General features: G+C 46.6%; 1 protein-coding gene across 3 annotated transcripts; it reads right to left on the reverse strand.

Moving 5' to 3' along the window:
- Positions 1–5,445: 5,445 nt before the first annotated feature.
- Zbtb21 (zinc finger and BTB domain containing 21) lies at positions 5,446–19,423 on the reverse strand. Of its 3 annotated transcripts, XM_090349636.1 has the most exons (3): positions 18,434–18,674; positions 7,191–8,796; positions 5,446–6,590 (listed from the first exon to the last, which is right to left on the reverse strand). In XM_090349636.1, the coding sequence occupies exons 1-3, from the start codon at positions 18,653–18,655 to the stop codon at positions 5,563–5,565; spliced, it is 2,856 nt and encodes a 951-aa protein (XP_090205762.1). In that variant the 5' UTR covers positions 18,656–18,674; the 3' UTR covers positions 5,446–5,562. The 3 variants fall into 3 exon arrangements, with proteins under 3 accessions (XP_090205762.1, XP_090205754.1, XP_090205743.1); XM_090349628.1 differs by lacking the exon at positions 18,434–18,674 and adding an exon at positions 19,324–19,423 and having other exon boundaries at positions 5,446–8,796; XM_090349617.1 differs by having other exon boundaries at positions 5,446–8,796; positions 18,434–18,676.
- Positions 19,424–19,762: the final 339 nt, after the last annotated feature.

Consider the following 19,762-nt stretch of genomic DNA (forward strand, 5'->3'; position numbering starts at 1 on the left):
ATGCACACGCAAGAGTACACACAGCATGGAAATGACATCATATAAAAGGTCACAGTCAGATTGCATAAAACCAGTAACAAAGTTTAAAAGCAGCCAGAGGAAAAAAGACACATTATGTACAGAGGAGCAAAGTCCAGAGAGCAGGTTTCTTACTAGAAATTATTTAAGCTAGAGGCAGAGGTCCAATTATCTTTGAATTGTCAATCTAGAATTCTCTGCACAGAAAAAGATACTTTCTTTTTTGCCGAGCTTGAACTCTGGGCCTGGGCACTGTTCCTGAACAATTCAGCTCAAGGCTAACTTTAAGCCATAGCACCAGTTCTAGTTTTCTAGTGGTTAACTGGAGATAAAGAGTCTCATGCACTTGTACTTTCATGCCCAGACTGGCTTTGATTTGTCATCCTCAGACCTCAGCCTCCCGAGCAGCTAGGATTACAGGCATGAGCCATTGGTTCCTGGCTAAAAATACTTTTCAAAGTTGTCAAAGTGGGTATTTTGCTGCACACACACACACACACACACACACACACACACACACACACACACTCAGAGTTCTGTGCCATTGGACCACCACAAGGTTGATGTCCACACCCTAAGGAGACTAGGAAATCTAAAGAATTGGTTTCTTATTCTGTTTAAAGATACCTGACAAAGCACAAATAATCACAATGCATTTTCCTCACAGAACTGAGAACCAGAGCAGGGCTGGCAGGGAGGGAGGGGCTCAGAGCATATCCTCACCTGAGGGTAGGTTAGAAGGTAGGGATGTACACTCTGAGCCCTGAGCAACTAGAACAGCAAGGAAAAGGGAGCTGAGGCCCAAGAAACCCAAAGTAGAAAACCTATTGCTTTACTATAAGGAAGGAAAGAGTTTTAAATAGTCTTTGCTAGCAAAGTGAACAGTCGGATGAAAGCAGGAGGAAGACTTTAAACATTGTATCATCAGTGCATTGCTCCAGCCTGTAATCCTACCTACTAGTCAGGAGGCTGAGATTCGAGAACGGAAGTTCAGACTGGGCAGAAAAGTCCCCAGCACTCCCATCTCTAACCAGCAAGGAGGCTGTACTAGAGAACAAGAGGCATTGATCCATCAGCTCTTGTAGTGGGTGCAGATTCCCCTTCTCTCCCTTACAGTGCCTGGGTTTCTGCCAGGTTGCTCAAATACCTAACTCAGCTCCCAGTTACAGGGAAAGCCAATCTGATAAAAAGGGGAATACCTCCCTCATAAACATATCAAGAGCCTCTCATCAGAATGCAAAATGTTACAATGCTGAAGCCTTTAAATGAACTATTCAGTGCTTAAAATGCTTCCTTAAATGCATTTAAAGGTTCTCTCCAACACACAACCACTTTTGAGAGACAAAGTTGGTTTTGAAAACTAGTATGAACAGGACTGACAAATGTGGACAAAGATCACTGCTTGTCTGGTTTTCATGATCATCTATTTTCCATGCCCAAATAACCAAGGCTTTAACAAACACCAGAAGCAACTTGCAACTTGGGAAAAATAACAATCTCCTATGATTCCTCAGTGGCCACTCCCATCCCTTTCCCAAGAAGGGCTTTCTCTCTGTGTTGAGATCAACACGCAAAACACAAGACCAACAGGACACAAAGCAAAATACAGTACAAATTTATTGTCTCCAATCATTCTTAGTCAAGATTTAAACAAAGTAAACAGACAATAGAATTGAATACAAGTAAGCAATGGATTAACATTAGGTATTCTAATTTACTATGAATTTTCTGTCCAAAAAAACCTTATTCCTAAAAAAAATGGATTTGCTTGGCAAAGGCATCTGGAACAAAACAAGTACACAATCACCACCACTCACTTGTTCACCTTTAAACAAGCAGTCAGTAAAAAACAAGATCATTTTGGATTGATGCCAGTAACAAATTGGCAACTTTTGAGAATTAGTATCAATCAAGAATAACTGTGGAAATTCAGAGAGCATTAACAAATAACTAAGAGTACTGAATGTAGTTATTTCAAGGATTGACAGTAAAACACCCTGCCTCTGAAGGAAAACTGACAACACCTTACACTAGTCTGCAGAGCCTAACCGACGACTTCACTTCCTCAGAGAAAATTACAGCAGTATTTTCCCCCACCTGGGAAACTCACAGATTTACTCTAGAGGAACACATTAAAAATTATGCAAACATTGAACTGTTTAAAGTGCTAAAGCCACAAGAAGAAAATCCATTTTTTTTCCTTGAGGCAGGGACTCATTGTGTTGTACAGGCTCATCGTCAGTGCCTGCATTCAAGCTACTAGTCTCCAGAGTAGCCGGGACTACAAAGGTAAACCACCACCCAGCTGAAAGTGTATTCTTAAAATTTAAGAGTTTAAGTAGTCAGTGTTGAAGAACACAATAAAAAATGTGGAAAAGCATTATCCAAAAATCAATAATGCATTGCACAATTATTGCAAAAAAACAAAACAAAACACCTCAGTGAGCCACCAGAAATGGACAAATATTCTAATAAGTTAACTGGATGAAATTTATGAAGAAATCTGTTAGGAATGACAATTATTAGTGTACAATAAATGCGCGTATTTCACTTTTTAAAATTCCAGATTACAGTTGTACACATGTGTGCATCTGCATAGCACCCCAACTGGAGAGAAGACTAGCTTCAGGCCCAAGAGTTCTACTCCTCCTTTCCCTGACCATGCAAGCGGCCTGGAAGCCCAGACCACCTCTCACCTCACAGCTATTCTCAAGTAGCACCACAGGGGCCATACATGGACTCTGATCACCAGGTAAGTGCTGGGCAAAGCTTTACAAAGAGAAGGTTATCAATGACTTTCTAAAACAGAAAACTGAGAGAACAACAATCTCCACTCAAATGCAATTCACACACTATCAATGAGTTTTACAAATGCATACCAAGTTTTAAAGCTAAATACTCTATAAATCTTGAGATACTATAAAACACAGTATTTGTTACCTCCATTGCTTACTGGTAAAAAAAAAATTCTATATTACTCTTTCCTTCCCCCACATAAAGAAAATGATTTAATAGCTAGTTCTCAGATTAACAAAGAATATATTAAACATTTTACATTCTTTCCATAACTGCATAAAAAAGCAGGCATCCTGAATACTTACAAGGAATGGGTTCTCTACATTTGCAAAAATTAATTACAATCAGAAAAACATTTACAAGAATATTTTTACTATCTAAAGATTGGCAACAATGTAAGACCAACTTATTTTACACTAAATATTTGCCCACTGGCTGAGATAAACACTCTTTTAGAAAACTGCTTACTAAATAAAGCAATAAATGTCTTTCATTATTTTACTTCTTACCATTTAAAATAGTTACATGAGTGGAAGCATATTTTTTTTTGACCACCAAAATAAACTCTCTCAGCCTAATGCTTATAAGGTACAGTATAAAAAGCAATAGAAAAACCAGAACTGCATTATAAATGTTTTTGGTTCAAAATTTTATTTGAAATCTTTTTATTTCTTGCCTAGACAAAAACAGTGAACAGGACAAAATACTGGTAAATTTAAAACTCTTAACAGATATGCAGAGCTTTCTAAATCAAAAATAGTTTTTACTGATTAGCAATATGATTTCAAAAATCTTCAAAACTGTAGCATAAAGGTTCGAGTTCCAAGATGGTACGTATATGACATTTTCAGACACTCACAGTCATGTGGCTGGGACAAGTGGGGGACAGGCTTACCACACATGGCGCACTCAGGTATTCATAAGAAACGGGGTGAGTGGTGGAAGGGAGGCAGTGTACAGGGTCGTCTGATGGGCCTTGCGTCTAAAGGCATATACTTACTTATGTGTTATCTCTAAAATGTAGATTTCAAGAAAATATGAAGAGGCAGATCAGAGCTGTAACTCAATTCCATCTTCCCATTTCCATTGTGTTCACAAACAGAAAGGATAACTACTCAAGTACTGGGGGAGGGGGAACTCTCTGTTTTTCAAGTGAAATTGTAAAAGGCAAAACTTCATATTAAAGCCAGTCAGTGTTTTACTAAGATGTCTCCATATTAGCAAAACCTTTCCTCCACTGGGGTGAGGTGCTGGTATAGAAAGCAATGAGCTTTTCTGCTGGAGTGCAAACTTAAAAAAAAAAAAAGTTCTCAGTCACAGTAGCTGACTTTTAAAACCTGAAATAACAGTTTGCAAAAAACTCAAATCTCTCACCATCTTAGAAGGCCTCTGCAGTTTCAGTAACTTTTTATATGCCAACTATCCCCTCACAAACCAAGTAAGTTTTACCTTTTGAAAACACTTCAGTAAATTCTAGATAACACCTATTGAAAGGTTCTTCGTTACAACTTCTAGAAAAGGAAGAAAAGAAGCCCGGACACTATAGACCCAAATAAGTAGCAAAAACGAATCTGGGACCCTTCATGGTTTCCACTGCATATGTGTGAGCAGTAAGTAGTGATCCGAGCTGGCTCACTCTGCTGTGAGCAGACTCCAGGGCACCTTACAGAAGTCTTCAAAAGGATAGAGAGGCATTAAAATCATATATATATATATATGTATGTATGTGTGTATAATATACATATACATATATATATATATATCAACACAGGTATCTTGGGTTTTATGGTATACAGTGTCTTGGCAAGTGGACTGAGGCTGCAAGAGGTCATTCCTTCTGCTCCTGGTCTCTGCTGGTCTAGACCTGACCTAGCTGCACTGCTTGTGGTCTACCTAAACCTTGCCTATTACCCTAATCTCAAATTCAAAGGAATGCCTTTTTCTAGCATGGTGTTTTGTCCCAATCACAGTCAGGTCATCAAGTTGTGATGACATAAGCAGAGATCAAACATCTGCAGTCCTTCAGAATTCACCTACCACGGTGGAGGCGTTGGAACTCCTGCCACTACCGAACCTCCTGTAAGCTGCTGTGAGGACCCTGGAAAGAAAATCACCTAAGTCGTGGTTCCAAGCTGAGACCATCACTCATTATACTGAGAGCAAGTTATTTTATAAAAATCTAAGTGTGACTATTGCTCGTTTAAATCTCACAATTTTCATACAAAAACAAAGTTCTACGTGACCACAAAAAACCAAATATTTGTCTTTCTCAAGTGTCAGGATAATTTGCTAGAGTTGAGGTGTATCTTTTTATTGCTAAGGTAGTCTAGGATCTAAGTCAATACTGCAAACGGTTCTGTTTCGTCCTGGTGCATTTTTGGCCTTAAGAACATGGCTAAGATTTGCTGGAGCCTAGGTGTCTGAATAACCCAAAGAAGGAATACTTCCACAGCAAAAACCTCAATGAAAGGATTACACTGCCACCCTGGAACCCATGATGTTCAGTCAAAGTTCAACAGTACTAAAATCAAGCCCCTGCTGCTGTGAGGTCCAAACTTCAACATTCCCAAATTTACTTCTAAAGCCTAGTGAGGACATTTCTAACCAATATCAGTTTATCTCAAACCTAAATTCAAGCATAACAATTTCCCAACCTTTATTATTCTTTTATAAAAAAAAAATCCTCAGCGTCTTAGGACACAGTCCATAAGTAAGTTGGGGCCTCCCGCGGTTAAGAGTGTGGGTCCTTCAGTTGTGGGTCTGCTCGTGACTCCAGAGGCTGAAGGCGGTCTTGAACGTCCTGTGGCAGAGCTTGCACATGAACTGTCTTTTGAATGTGATTGCTGAGAGGGGCGGGGCATGGTAAAAGAGGGTGTCCGACTCCTGCGGTGTAAACAGCTTCTCCGTGGCCGGGATGGGGTTCTCGGGCAGGCCTGTGGGGCTATCAGGCTCCAGGGGCTGGATCTTGGGCAGAGGTGGTGGGGGAGGCAGGGGAGGTGGTGAGGGGGAGTTTGTGGGCACCGGGCACACCTCGGCCTCCTTCTGCACGGGCTCCTCTGTGGCCTGAGACATGTGGGACTGGAAATGACTCCAGAGGCGGAAGTTGGTTCGGAAAGCCTTGTGGCACACGTGGCAGATGAAGGGCTTCACGGAGCACAGCAGCTCCTGGTGCCGCTCCAGCTGCCGGTGGGCTGTGAACATCTTCCCGCACTTCTCACAGGGCCACAGGCCGGCCTCCTTGCTGGGGCCTGCTTCCTTGGGGCCCGCCTCCTTGGGCACTGAGCTGGCCTCGGGCACATCCTCTTCGGCTTCCTCCACGGGCTCCTCTTTGACGTGGATTTTCAGCTGCTTAGACAGACTCAAGTCTTCAGGGAGGCAAGTGGAATCCTCTGAATCGAAGTTCACTTGCTCTGAAGAGTCACTGAATGCAGTGTCCTCTTTTGGTGTGGCAACGTGGTTTACCTTGTTAGGCTCGGGCGGGGGTGGGGGCGGGGGCGGGGGTGGGGGCCGGGGTGCTGCCGGCACTTCGCCGTTGTGGTCCTGGGAGGGCAGGGAGACGTTCTCGACGGGGGCCATGCTATTCTGGTTGTGCACTTCCACCTGGTGCCGCCAGATGCTGAAGGAGGACTTGAAGGTCCGCATGCACTCCAGGCAGGTCAGCTTCTTGTACTCACACCTGTCCTCGTGCTCCTGCTTCAGCGCGGGCGAGAAGAACCTGAGGCTGCAGTAAGGGCAAACGGTGGTGTTCCGGCACAAGCGCTCGTGGCTGCCTTGCTCTAGAAGAGAAGAGAGCTTAGCATTACAGAGGCGGCACGGGTAAACCTCCTTGCTCTCTACCGCACCTGTCAGAGGAACACGCTCTTTTGGCTTAGCAACTTTTACTCCGAGGGGTCTTTCTCCCGGGTGCATTTTTATGTGCTGCTTAAACTGAGAGAGAAAGCGGTAGGCCTTTCCACAGTAAGAACAAATGTACGCCCCTTTGGCTCGGGAGCGCAAGTTCCTCTTGATGACTTGCTGTGCTGGGCAGCTAGCGGGGCCCTGGCAGCCAGGCTTGCTGCGCCTCAGCTTAATGATCAGGGCCTTCTTAATCTCCCTCTCTCTTACTATGTCAATCAGCTTTCTCTGGAATTTCTCATCCAACACTGCATAGGAGCTAGAGGCTGGCGACGGGTTCTTCACTATGCCGTGCTGGGTCTGACAATGGGTCCACACTTTGAAGTTGGTATGAAAGCGCTTGTGACAGATGTCACAGGCGTAGGGCTTCTCGGGATTATGGTACATGTTAGCATGGCGGTGAAGACCCGCGGTTGATCTAAAGATCTTAAGGCAATGTTTGCATTTAAACTTTTTATTTGGTCTCGTCCCCTCCAACTCACCAAACTCCTCCTTGTTTAAGTGAGAATCGGGGAAATTGCCGTCAAGGGCAGGAGGGCTGGTGTTCTCCTCACAGCTGTCCCCTGAGACGGGAGGCCCGCGCTCCTCTGCCCTGGCCTTCTTGAAGGGTGACCTTCTGTCCGCCTGGAACCTCCTCTTGGCGGGCAGTCTGCTCATGTCCTTGGGGTCCTCCTCTGTTTTCACAGGCAGGTCTCTCGCAGCCGCCGCCCCATCCCCCACCGTCACCCTGATGATGTCTGCCGGGTCCGACAGTGGGCTGCTGGGCTCTGTCTTGACGCGTACCTCGGCCACGGTCACGGTCACAGGGGAGGCGCCCTCCCTGTCTGTGGACTGAGAAGCACTGAAGGACCTGAGGCGATGTGGTTGCAGCACTTGAGGCCTGTCATCTAGGGCTGGCTTTTCGGTACAGTCTTTTAAAGCTGACTTTTGAGCTATAGCACAGAACACATTCCCTGGTGCATTGTTTGACACTGAGGGTGATCCCTGGGGTGATTTCAGATCTATGGCGGGCGAGTAGACAGGAACCTGGCTGTCCATGGACAGCGACCGTCTGAGGAGGCTCTTCACCAGTGGGCCGCTCCTGTCAATGCTTTGGTTTGCAGAGGCAGACCCACTGGAGGGGATAACAAGGCCCAACTTGGAGTAGTACAACAGGTTTCTGTCCTCCCCTTGACCACCTCCTTTGTTAGATTCTTTCAACAGATAGGGAGTTTCTGAGGAGCTACGAAGAGACAGAACTGGTGGCCGTGGCCTTTTCAAAGCCATCTCTATAGCTCTTCCCTTTGGAAGCTGACTGCTTGCCCCGGGCTTATCGTCCACGGCATCTCTGTCTGAAGCAGGCTTGGAGGGTAATACTGCATTTCTTTTCACCAAACTGCTTCTACTAGGATCATCCGAGGATCCCGAATGCTCAAGAGACTTTGTATACCCGGCAGCAGGCTCTTTGGGCCAGTTCTTGTCAGTGAGGGCCAGGCTGTGAAGGGGCTCCACTGCCTTAGCAGCGTATGGCCTGCTGGTGCTGGTCTTGACTACAGTGCTGGGTGCAGGCCGGGGGGCTGGGCTCTGGTCGGGGGGATTCTGACTGCTGGCTTTCCCCTGTGCTTCGCTTCTACCCTGACACACAATGACACTCCTCTTCTGGGAGCTGGTCTCATCGTCCTCACTTACCAACACCCGCTTTCTGTTGGGACATACTGGGAAGGGGGCCTGGGGGGCTTTGGAGACAATGTTGGTTAGGAAGGAGATACCAAGGCTATAGCCCAGCTCCTGCACCGCGGCCAGGCTGCCCTTCTCCACAAATAGGGAAGAGGAGTAAATGTAGTTCAACACATTATCAAAAGCATCTGGCTCACAGAAGTCAAGCTGAAAGACAGTTTGTGACTCATTTTCCTTATTTGTGAATAAGCTCTGGAAGTACTCGCTGCTGGCGGCCAAGACATTCTTATGAGCTCGAAACTTCTGGTCCCCAACAATCAGGAGCACGTCACACAGCTGTCCCTTGAGGCGCTCCTCGTTGAGGGCACTGAGCAGAGAGATGGCATGTGCTGGGTTGATGTAATGCAGGAGTCCCTCCATCGCTTGGCTTATCTGCAAGAGAGAAGGCGAGGCCATCACTAAGATCCTGAGAAAGGGCTCGGTGGTGAGGGAGAGCTCCTCTGGGGCAGTTCCACAGGGTATCTCAACAACTCTGTTTACAGAACATGGAAAAATGGCTTCTGTAGCCACTAAAATTGGAGAATATCAGAAACCAGAGAACAATTACAATTATTTTTATACTATCAAAAGGTTGCTAGTCCATGGCAAGTAGATGCAGAAGTGAGATTTGAAAATGAGGGTTTGTTTCTTAGGGTCTTTACGCATTTGATGCTTAGCTACACTTTGTGTTCAGAGAATACCACGTAAGAGATTATTCCAATTCTTAGATCTGTGATTCTCCATCACTTTTACTACACACACACACACACACACACACACACACACACACACACACACACGTAAGCACAATGTAAATGTTGACAAGGGATGAAACGTAATTTGCAAAGAGAAAATAATTTGATAATTACAAAATCAAAGTGTTTAACAAAGCTGAGAAGCATAAGGTTAGTTCTTTGCTTTTTTCATACTTTCCTTTCCATTCTTTTTTTTTTTTTTGCCAGTCCTGGGCTTGAGCTCAGGGTCTAAGCACTGTCCTTGGACTTTCTCAAGGCTAGAGCTCTACCACTTGAGCTTCAGCACCACTTCCGGCTTTTTTTTTTCTCCTATGTATGTGGTACCGAGGAATCGAACCCGGGTCTTCATGCATGCTAGGCAAGCACTTTAACCACTAGGCCAAAACTCCCTTTCCTTGCCTTTCCATTCTTTACCTTAAAATCTTTTGAATTGTACTTTCAAAAACAGATAGAAAAAAATTCCTCTGGCTTGGCTGGGCACTGGTGGCTCAGGCTGAGTAGCTAGGGCTACTCAGAAGGCTGAGATCTGTGGTCATGGTTTGGACCTCACCTAGCAGTCTCCTTGAGACCACTCACTTGCAATTGCCAGCAAAAAGTCAACAATGTGGCAGCGGCTCAAGTGATAGATAGAATGCCAATCTTCAGCTAAAAAGCCCAGTGAAAAGCGCAAAGTTTAAGCCCCAGTAGCATATGAAGTTAGACTAAAGTTTCACCAAAATTCTCTTTAAGTCTAAAACCATGCCAAGGAGGCCTTGTGGGAGTGAGAACTGGGGCCACACTCAGCTGAGGTGGCAGCTCCTCCTTGGAATGGCTGCTAGCCTGTGTGCAAACCCCTTGGTGTGGCAACTACACCTGCAGCAACAATTAGATGAGATAGAATCTAAAATATATTAAGTGGTTAACATATAGCTGAAATCATAGGCTCCTAATACACCTGCAACTTCCACCCCAGGCTCTTGGTGAAGGCTTGAAACTAGCAAGGCAAACAGATAAAACTAGGATAGAGTAAAAAAATATAGGAATGTACCAAATGCAGTAAGGACTTGAGAAGCCTGTTTCACTTGGGCATATTTGCACATGCAAGTGCGCACCACATTTGGATGTATGAGATAAAACGTGCACCCATCCCTGGGAGCCAGAGTCAAGATCATTAGCATCTTTCCCACCATACACTGCTGAGAGAATCAAATGAAATGGGCTGGAAGCATGGCCTAGTGTTAGGAGTGCTTGCCTAGCATGCATGAAGACCAGGGTTCAATTCCTTGATACCACATACATAGAAAAAGCCAGAAGTGGTGCTGTGGCTCAAGTGATAAGAGTGCTAGCCTTGAGAAAGCCCAAAGACAGTGCTCAGGCCCTGAGTTCAAGCCCCAGACTGGCAAAAAAAAAGAAAAATCAAATAAAAATACTTGCCACCATTACAAGCAGTACCACAAACTTCTTACACCATTTATTCATTCAACAAAATACATTTGAGAAGACTTGAGGGAGCAAGGGACAAGCCCAGGGGTTCTAATGGGAAAACAGCACAGTAGAGGCAGGAGCCCAGGTGAAAGGAGGAATGGAGCTCCTGATCCAGAGTCATGGACAATGATGTCCCAGAAGCAAGGAGGGTTGACTGGATAGGCTGATGGGAACAGGTGCCATGCAGGGAATGGAAGAATCTAAGCAGAGGATGACAAAGCCAGAGTTATATTTTAACCATGATCATAACAGTTCTATGTTGTGGACAACAGACCACAGAGCACAGGATGAGGGAGCAAACTAAAACCAGGAAAAGCCTACTGCCCTAATCCAGCAGGCCAAGACCAGGTAGAAGCAGCAGAGGGAAAACAGGATTTCTAACAGAGTGACTAAGAGTCAGAGGAAATGTTTTTCTTTCCTAAAATCTTTGTGCCAGTCCTGGGGCTTGAACTCTAGGCCTGGGTGCTGTCCTTGAGTTTACTCAAGGCTAGCACTTTACCACTTGAATCACAGCTCCACTTCCAGCTTTTTGGTAGCTAATTACAGATAGGAGACTCATGGACTTTCCTGTCCCAGGCTGACTTCAAACAGCAATCCTCAGATCTCAGCCTCCACGTGGTTAGGGTTACAGGCGTAAGCCATGTGTTTATTAGTATAACTTTCGGGCAGCCTCTCCATCTCCCCTTCTTGGATGTTGTAGAATCATGCCCCAGTGAAACATCCATATACAGACCTCTGCTATGGTCTGTTTTATTTAGGAGCTCTAAACCAAGACAAAAGGAAATTAAAACCCCTTAAGTTAATTAAGGCTCAAACTATATGGGGTTGTCCACATCCTGGCCACAAAGCATAGTATAAGAGTTCACACACCATGTGTGCTCTACAAATTGCTTTACCCTTTCTTGGTCCTTATGTTGGATTTCAGTAACTACTACCAATGATCTTGAAGCACAGGCTTCTATCTTCTTGAACAAAATTGTGGAAATGAGGAGTACAAGTTCCTGACAAAGGAACAGTGCATGACAGCGCAGAATAACTTTACATTTATTGTCCACTCTACTAAACATTAATTGCATACTTACAAATTACTACTATTTGCATGCTTACCCTACTGCATACTGAAGAGCAAACACCGTTCTAACTTGGTATTACAGTCCTTAAGGTGCTATTATTGTTTGCATTTCACTTTTTTTTTTTGTTCAGTCCTGGGGCTTGAACTCAGGGCCTAAACACTGTCCTTGGACTTTCTCAAGGCTAGAGCTCTACCACTTGAGCCTCAGCACCACTTCTGGCTTTTTTCTATGTATGTGGTACTGAGGAATCAAACCTGGGTCTTCGTGCATGCTACACAAGCACTCTACCACTAGGCCAAGCTCCTGGCCTTATTTTTGTGTGTGCTACTACTAGGGGATGACATTCATATTCTTGTTCTTCTCCCCACACCACAAGGATGGCACTCTACCACTTGAGCCAGTTCTGCCTTTTTTTTTTTTTAGATGCTTAAGGACTTTTTCTTCATTTTATATCAAAAGGTTAATGATTGGTTTCTAACTGCTTTTTTTTTTTTTTTTTTTTTTTTTTTTTGCCAGTCCTGGGCTTTAGCTCAGGGCCTGAGCTCTGTCCTTGGACTTTCTCAAGGCTAGAGCTCTACCACTTGAGCCTCAGCACCACTCCTGGCTTTTTTCTATGTATGTGATACTGAGGAATAGAACCCAGGCCTTCACTCATGCTAGGCAAGCACTCTACCACTAGGCCAAACTCCTGACCCAGTTTTGGCTTTTTGATGGTTAACTGGAGAGAAGAGTTTTGAGGATTTATTTGGGCTGGCTTTGAACCCTGATCTTCATATTTCAGCTTCCAAAGTGAGTCACCCCATTTTACAGACAAGGAAACCAAAGCATGCAGGCCATTCAGATAAGCAACAGACCAGGCTGGAGCAGTGTTCTTGACCTTGCCTTCTTACTGCCTCTAGTCATCTCTAAATTCTTACCTGAGCTAGATATGTCAGGCCAGTGATTTGCCTGTGGTATGCCTGACAGATGGTATTGAGTCTGAGCACAGAACCCCAAGCCCCTCTTAATAATTGTATGATGATGGTGTGGACTGGGCATCCACCAGCTTATAGAGCTAGAATGGGCACAGGAGAGCTGGAACTCCACTAAGCACAGAGGTATCAACTTGACCAGCATGGCCAGTTCCTAGAACTTGGAATCTCACCTAGGGACTGGACAAGGTGACCTGTTGTCCAGTATACAGGCAGCACACAGCTGTCTCAGATGTCTAGATGCAGTGCAGGTGATGGTGAGATGACAGCAGGTGAAAAATCAGAAAATGTAGGGAGAGAACAGGCAGGAATGGTGGGGGCCACTTCCAGAACAAGTGTAGTATGTGCAACATTCAGACAAGATAGGTGTTTTTATCTGACTTGAACAAAGAACACAAAGGAGAAGGATAAGGTTATAAGCTTGAAGGGTAAGATAAGAAGTACAGGGGTCTTGAGGGCTAACAGAGGCATTAAAAGAGTGTAACAGAGGCATTGTAAGGGAATAACATCAGTTTTCCCTAGGACCTGAAGACTCTAAAGATCTGGCGAAAGGAGAAAGTGGAAGGACTGGGTGCTGTGGACTGCTCCTCTTCACTTGAAGTGCTTGCTTTTATATTTTACTTCTATTATTACACTGTGGAAACAATGGCCCCTTCCCAATCTAGCTTCAAAGAGATAATTCTGGCTTTTTCTGTTTTAACCACAGTAAGTATATTTTGTTTATTGATTTCAGCAACTTAACTGAAAACAGTGAAATGCTAATTATACAAAAAGGGAAAATCGCAACTGCTGAGTATCATCTGATAATCCAGCTGACCTCAGTGGCAGTTGGAATGGAGATTGAGTCCTTAAAACTCACTGACTCCAAAATGGAGGAACAAAGGAGGAGAAATGCAGCAGTGGCACTCACTAGATACTATGTGGAAAATGAACAAAACAACTTGTGGGTAGGGACAGGGAACTGGGAGAGAGCAAGAGAAGGAATGCCATTTTAGAAATGTACTCATTACCTGACTTATATAATAACAGTTATTGCTCTGTATATCACCTTTAGGATAATAAAAATAACTAATACAAAATAAATGCACTCTGAAAAAACAACAACAACAGCAACAACAAAACCCTACAGGCCATTTTGTTGCTGGGTATACTTTCTCCTGAAAACATTTTTTTCCGACCCAGATACAGTAACTTTGCTGGCACGTCAGAGTCACAGGCTCTGACATTTTTAAGACTGTACATCTCATGCACAAATGCAAGCTGCTGCGGCACAGGGGTCCTCTCCTCCACTGCTCCTCTCCATTTGACTCACTGCTGAAGAAGCTGTATCTTTCTGGCCATGGCAGAAAAGCCTACCTGAGAGCTGGAGCTCTTTAAAGCAATGAAGGAGAATTTAAAAAGCCTTGCTTCTGGGCAGCAGAGTATCGAGAAACTCTCCTGCAAGTGGGGTTATGAACAGGGTTGCCATCTGGATTCCGTATTCTTCTAACCTCTACCTTACTGTTTGTACTTCATATCATTTCCTGAAGCTTCGAAACAAGAGAATCATTATACTAACAGCTCATAGAAAATAATATAGTCCATGGAAGAGTCTTTCACGTTCACTGCTTATATAACCTTACCCATGCATGATACAGGAAAAAGTAAAGATACATGTAACACTAGGCAGACAACTACTGAACACCCAAGACTCCTCCAGTGACTCTGAAGTCAAGCCCTTACCTCTGAGTTTAGCACCAAGCTGCTCTCTTACTACTGGATGGTGGCAGGAAGTCAGCTCTACATTTCAGTCTCACCATCACTTACTGGGTGAGAAAGCAGACATCCTGAAGCTCCTCAAATTTCCAAGTTAGACCAGCTTACTGGATGAGGAGTCAGGTTACCAACTCATCACATTTTCAGTGTCTCTCTGGTCTGGATTTGGTTTAAGAGTATATTCTAGGCCACAACCAGCAGAATACTCTGCTGTAACAGACTGCACTGAGCCCAGGGCCTCACGACACCTCTGTGTCCTTCTAGTGCCTAGGCAAGCAGCTTTTGAAATAGCTCTGGAAGAGCACTGGTCCCACCAGCACAAAAGGTGGCCACCGGCACAACCTGAGTCAGGCCAATCAGACCTTTCTTCCCTAGAATGAGGGTCCTAAGATGGACAACAGATAAAAGGAGCAGTTTAATACAGTGAAGGCAGGAAAATGCAGGCTTCCTGCATACATTCCTGAAATTAGTTTCTTTTTGTCCTTCCAGACATGTTTGGTTTTTTTTTTTTCTGTTTGTTTTTCCTTAAAGCAAGGTATATTTACAACAAATTCCTTTGTCAAGTCAGCTGGTCTGTTTCTGTTCCTGCTATTAAAAAACCATGATGAATATGTTTCCACTTGGTAGTCAGTCTTCCTGTCATGCCTTCCAAACCCATACTTTACTGCTAGATTAAGCTTCTACAAGGTATTGACTACTCATCCAACATGTACACACACACACACTCTCTCTCTTTCTTATGACTTTCAGCTTATTAAACTCCTCTTCTGTGTGAGGCATGGTTACATGTATCTGAAACAAAGTGCTTAACACACAGTCCTACTTTCTGGGAAGGTAATGAAGGGATGATCAAGGGCACAAACGAAGAAGATAACTAATGACGTGCGAAGTCTTGATGGATGTGACAGGCAGAGAACTGTCAGGCAGAGAAACAGAGCCAACCACCACCATGCTTAAATCAATGCACATGCTTCTCTGTCAGGCTAGAATGTAAAACTTTATGAACATTAAAGCTCCACAAACTTGTTTCCAAACGACCTTTAAAACTTCCCTCAGTTATCTTCCATGTTATTTTCCTGTTTTGATTCTCTGATCCTACCACATAAACTGCCCACCTTAAGTCTCTCATTACACAATGTGAGCATCCGGGACCACATCAAATTCATAACTCACTCAGCTCAACTTCCAATCCTCCAGGCAGTCTGTTAGAACCAGGCAATGTCTCCCATTCACAGGCCCCAGTCCCTCAGTCCTAACACCCAGCAATCAAATTTGGAGATGAAGTCTTTACAGAGGTTCCTAAGTTAAAATAAAAAAAATCAGGTTAAAATGTGTCCTAACCTAATAAAACCAGTGCCCTTAAACGAAGAGGCATCAGCCGGGCTGGTGGCTCACACCTTTAATCTTAGCTACTCAGGAAGCTGAGATCAGAGGATCATAGTTCAAAGCCAGTCTGGCACTAAAGCCCGAGACTTTTTTTTTTCAAAATTTAATTTTTTATTGTAATGTATGGAGGGGTTACAGTTACATTCGCCAGATAACTTCTCACACATTGATACCCCTTCTCATGTATTTTTCCCATTTTCCTCCCCCGATAAAGTCCAAGACTCTTATCTCCAATGAGCCACTAGAAAACCAGAAGTGGTGCTATGGTAGAGTGCTAGCCTTGAGCTGAAGAGCTCAGGGCCAGCACACAGGCCCAGAGTTCAAGCCCTGTGACCAACAGAAACAAAAAGAAAAAGAAAAAAGAAAAAAGAAGAGGAATCAAGACACTGTCACTCATGATCTATGCACATTATTATAGCAGCCTAAGCAAACGAATGCACTGTCATCAGCTGCGCCCACTTAGAACAAGCATGCCTCTTGCTTTGCTATGTAGAGCAGGCACCATTTACATCTTGTCCACTCACCACCTCTTTCTGCCTATCTCCCCTGCTCCACCAGGCCTGCAACTCCTCAAGGACTGATGGACCATCTACCAGCTTTTGGCACTCTTCACAATGCTTAACATGTTTGTACAACAGTAAACATGTTACTCATTTTTTTGTAACTTCTATTCCAATTTAATGCAGGGAGGGACATTATGCATGTTTTCCTTAAGTAAATAAAGCTGGTATCATCATTGCACTTCTTTAGATATTATACTCTATGCCTTCCCACAGCAAAATTCAAATTGTAGAGTGGTATACAGGATTCCTGACTCACTTCTGCACCCTTCTTGAATTGGCACTCCTTACTCTTCACCTGGCAAACCTGCATCCAGCTTCTGCCACCTGAAAGTCTATCTCCTGCTTCTCCTTTATTTGGCTACCTTGCATAGAAAGACCCAGTTGAAACATCAGTGCTTTTGCAAAGCTTCTGACCCGTCAGAAGCTCAGTCGGCTGAACCACCATACTCCAACGTGTTCAATAATCCCATGGTGATTTCTGCGCATCTGCACATGTTTTCACCCAGTACAGGCCCCGGCAGGCATCTACCACTACAGAGAGAACTCACTGAACTTGGGTTCAAGACCTGGCCTTGCCACCTTGTATTTCGAGCCGACTGGATGAGGACTCCCACATCTGTCCCCCTCAGGTGCCAACAGAACCTGTTCATCCTAGTGCATCCCACATGTTCGCCCCAGCACTTGTGTCGTACAACTTGGCATCTCACCCTCACATGTGCTTATTTCTTCACACTTTCCCTAATTTGTTGTATTGCCAGCCAGCTCTCTTCAGCCACAAAGCTCTTATAATTTTCATTTTGGCCAGTCACTGCAGCTTGTGGACTCGGCCCTCAAACAGCCCTAACATCTGCCCACTCATACCACTGCCAACCATATTCTCTGTGTTATGAGGAACAACTAAAACGGCTCCCTCTTTACCTGGGGACTTTGTGGCTTACCTAACCCCATTTCTGCTACATCTCCTTTTTCCTCAGTGTGCACATCTAATATTCCTACTAACTAGTACTGTAAATTCCTCAGGGAAGGGCTTCTATTTTCTTCCACAGAATGAAGTATACTGGACTTTCAACAGTGTCAAAAGAATGAAACCCCAAATTACTCTGCAGTAAACTTCAACTTTCTTCTGTCTGCCTGACATCAACATTTAAGGGTAAAGTCAAACTCAGTGATTATTAATCATTAGAAGTGCAAGCAGGATTTACTAGGAGAATTTTTTTTTTCTTTTCCAGCTGGGCCCTGTACTCAGGAGGTCGAGATCTAAGGATCATGGCTCAAATCCAGCCAGTGTAGAAAAGTCAGTAAGATTCTTACATTCAATTAACCAGCATAAAGCTGGATGTGGAGGGGAAGCTCAGGGGCAGAGCAGCAGTTTTAAGGGGAAAAAAGCTAAGGGACAGAGGCGAGGCCTTGAGTTCAAACACCAATACTCGCATGTAAGGGGCCGGTGTATGTATGTATGTGTGTGTGTGTGTGTGATCAATGAGTGTGTGTGTGTGTGTGATGAGTGTGTATGTGATCAGTGAGATGAGTGTGTGTGACCAATGAGTGTGTGTGATCAATGAGATGAGTGTGAGTGATCAATGAGATGAGTTTGAGTGTGTGATCAATGAGATGAATGTTGAGTGTGTGATCAATGAGATGAGTGTTTTGTGTGTGATCAATGAGATGAGTGTTTTGTGTGTGATCAATGAGATGAGTGTGAGTGTGTGATCAATGAGATGAGTGTGAGTGTGTGATCAATGAGATGAGTGTGAGTGTGTGATCAATGAGATGAGTGCGTGTATGTGATCAATGAGTGTGTGTGTGTGTGTGTGGTCAATGAGATGAGAAACCTTCCAAAGCGGATGAACCTACGATCTTCCTCCACTTAACCAAGCTAGAAGGAACAGAGCATAGTCCAAGCCCGAGCGATGACTCAGGGTCATGGTCGTGAGCCACCGCTGACTGACTGCACTGGGGACTGTGCAGTACCACAGACTGCTGCAGACGCGAGCGGTGCCCAGCGTCAATACGAACGGCGGCGGCCGCCCCCCGCCCCCCGCGGCCGCGCAGCCCACAGATACCTGGCTAACCCCCTGCCAACGGGCTGCGTGAGCGCCTTCCTTCAGAACCCACAGCCTCGGGGACGGGAAGCACGGGCCCGGGCGGTCTCCGCAGAGCGGCACTGAAGGTGCTTGGGGGCCGAGGGGCCCGGGGGCCGGGGCGGCCAGGCCGGCCTGGCAGAGCTCTTCGGCGCAGCGCCGGGCCCCGCACGCCCTCCCCGGGCGAGGAGGGGCTTGGCCCATCGAGGGCGGCCAGCCCTGGGGTCTTCAGGGTCTCCGGGGGTGGGGGTGGGGGGGCTCCCGAGGACGCAAAGGCGCTGCGAGGCCCGGGCGCGCCCGCGGGAAGGGCCCGGCGGGAAGGTCGAGGGCCGCGGGGCCGTCACGCTCCGGCCTCGGGGGCCCAGGCGCGCGGCACGGCAGGTGTGGGGTCCCCGCGGCCTTCCACCGCCGTCCGCGCACGCTTCGGGGTCGCCCTCCCCGGCCCGAGGACCCGACGACGCCGGCCTGGGGCGGGGGCGCGCGCTCTTTCCCTTCAAGGCGTTGCAACGGCTTCGCGGAGGGGCGCGCGCCCCGGCCCCGCGCGGCCGCTACCCCGCACCGCCCGCCCGGTTCCGCGGCGCAGCCGGCCGGGGCGCCGGGCATGCGCAGTGGCGAGGGCGAGGCCAAGTGCGGGCATAGAGCATGCGCACTGTGAAGCCACAACCGGCTACGTGGGAGTCTGAGCATGCTCAGTGAGAGCCGCGGAGCCGCGCACGCGCACAAGCGCCTGGAGCCCGTAACCCGCTGGTGGAGGAAAAAAGAGAGAAATCACCTCAGAGTTACGTCAGGGAAGGCCGCGTTTTGCGGGGAGGCAGGGGCCCCCGACAGGGCCCCGCGGTTCTCCCAGGGCGAGGGGCGTGACGGTTACTCACCCTTCTTCAACCCCGGAGCAGGCGCCGGGCCCCTTTCCGCTCACACTCGGCTAGCGCGCGCCGCAGCCGCCGCTGCCGCTGTGATTCCATCCATCTTGAATTTGACGTCATCCCACACCAGGGATGAGGTCATCGCAGGCAGCGCTCGTCACGTGCGCGGCGCTGGGATTGGCCGCCGGGCGCCGGGGGGCGGGGCGCGGGCCGCGGGCGCCGGGAGGGCGGGGCCGGGGCCACGCCGGCTCGACGGGAGCCGGGGGTCGCCGCCGCCGCCGCCGCCGGGGGGGCGGAGCCGGGGGTCCCCGCTCTGCCGCCTGGCCGAGGCCGCTGCGGCTCTGCCGGGTACGGCGCCCCGGGCTCGGCTTCTGGCGGGGCGGGACACATCGGAGGCCGGAAGCTCTTCCTAAGGGGCTGGGACCCCGTGGGGCGCGGGGACCCGGAG

The sequence above is a fragment of the Megascapheus bottae genome, chromosome 1 (genome assembly GCF_031878675.1).
Source record: "Megascapheus bottae isolate mThoBot1 chromosome 1, mThoBot2.hap1, whole genome shotgun sequence".
Taxonomy (NCBI): domain Eukaryota; kingdom Metazoa; phylum Chordata; class Mammalia; order Rodentia; family Geomyidae; genus Megascapheus; species Megascapheus bottae.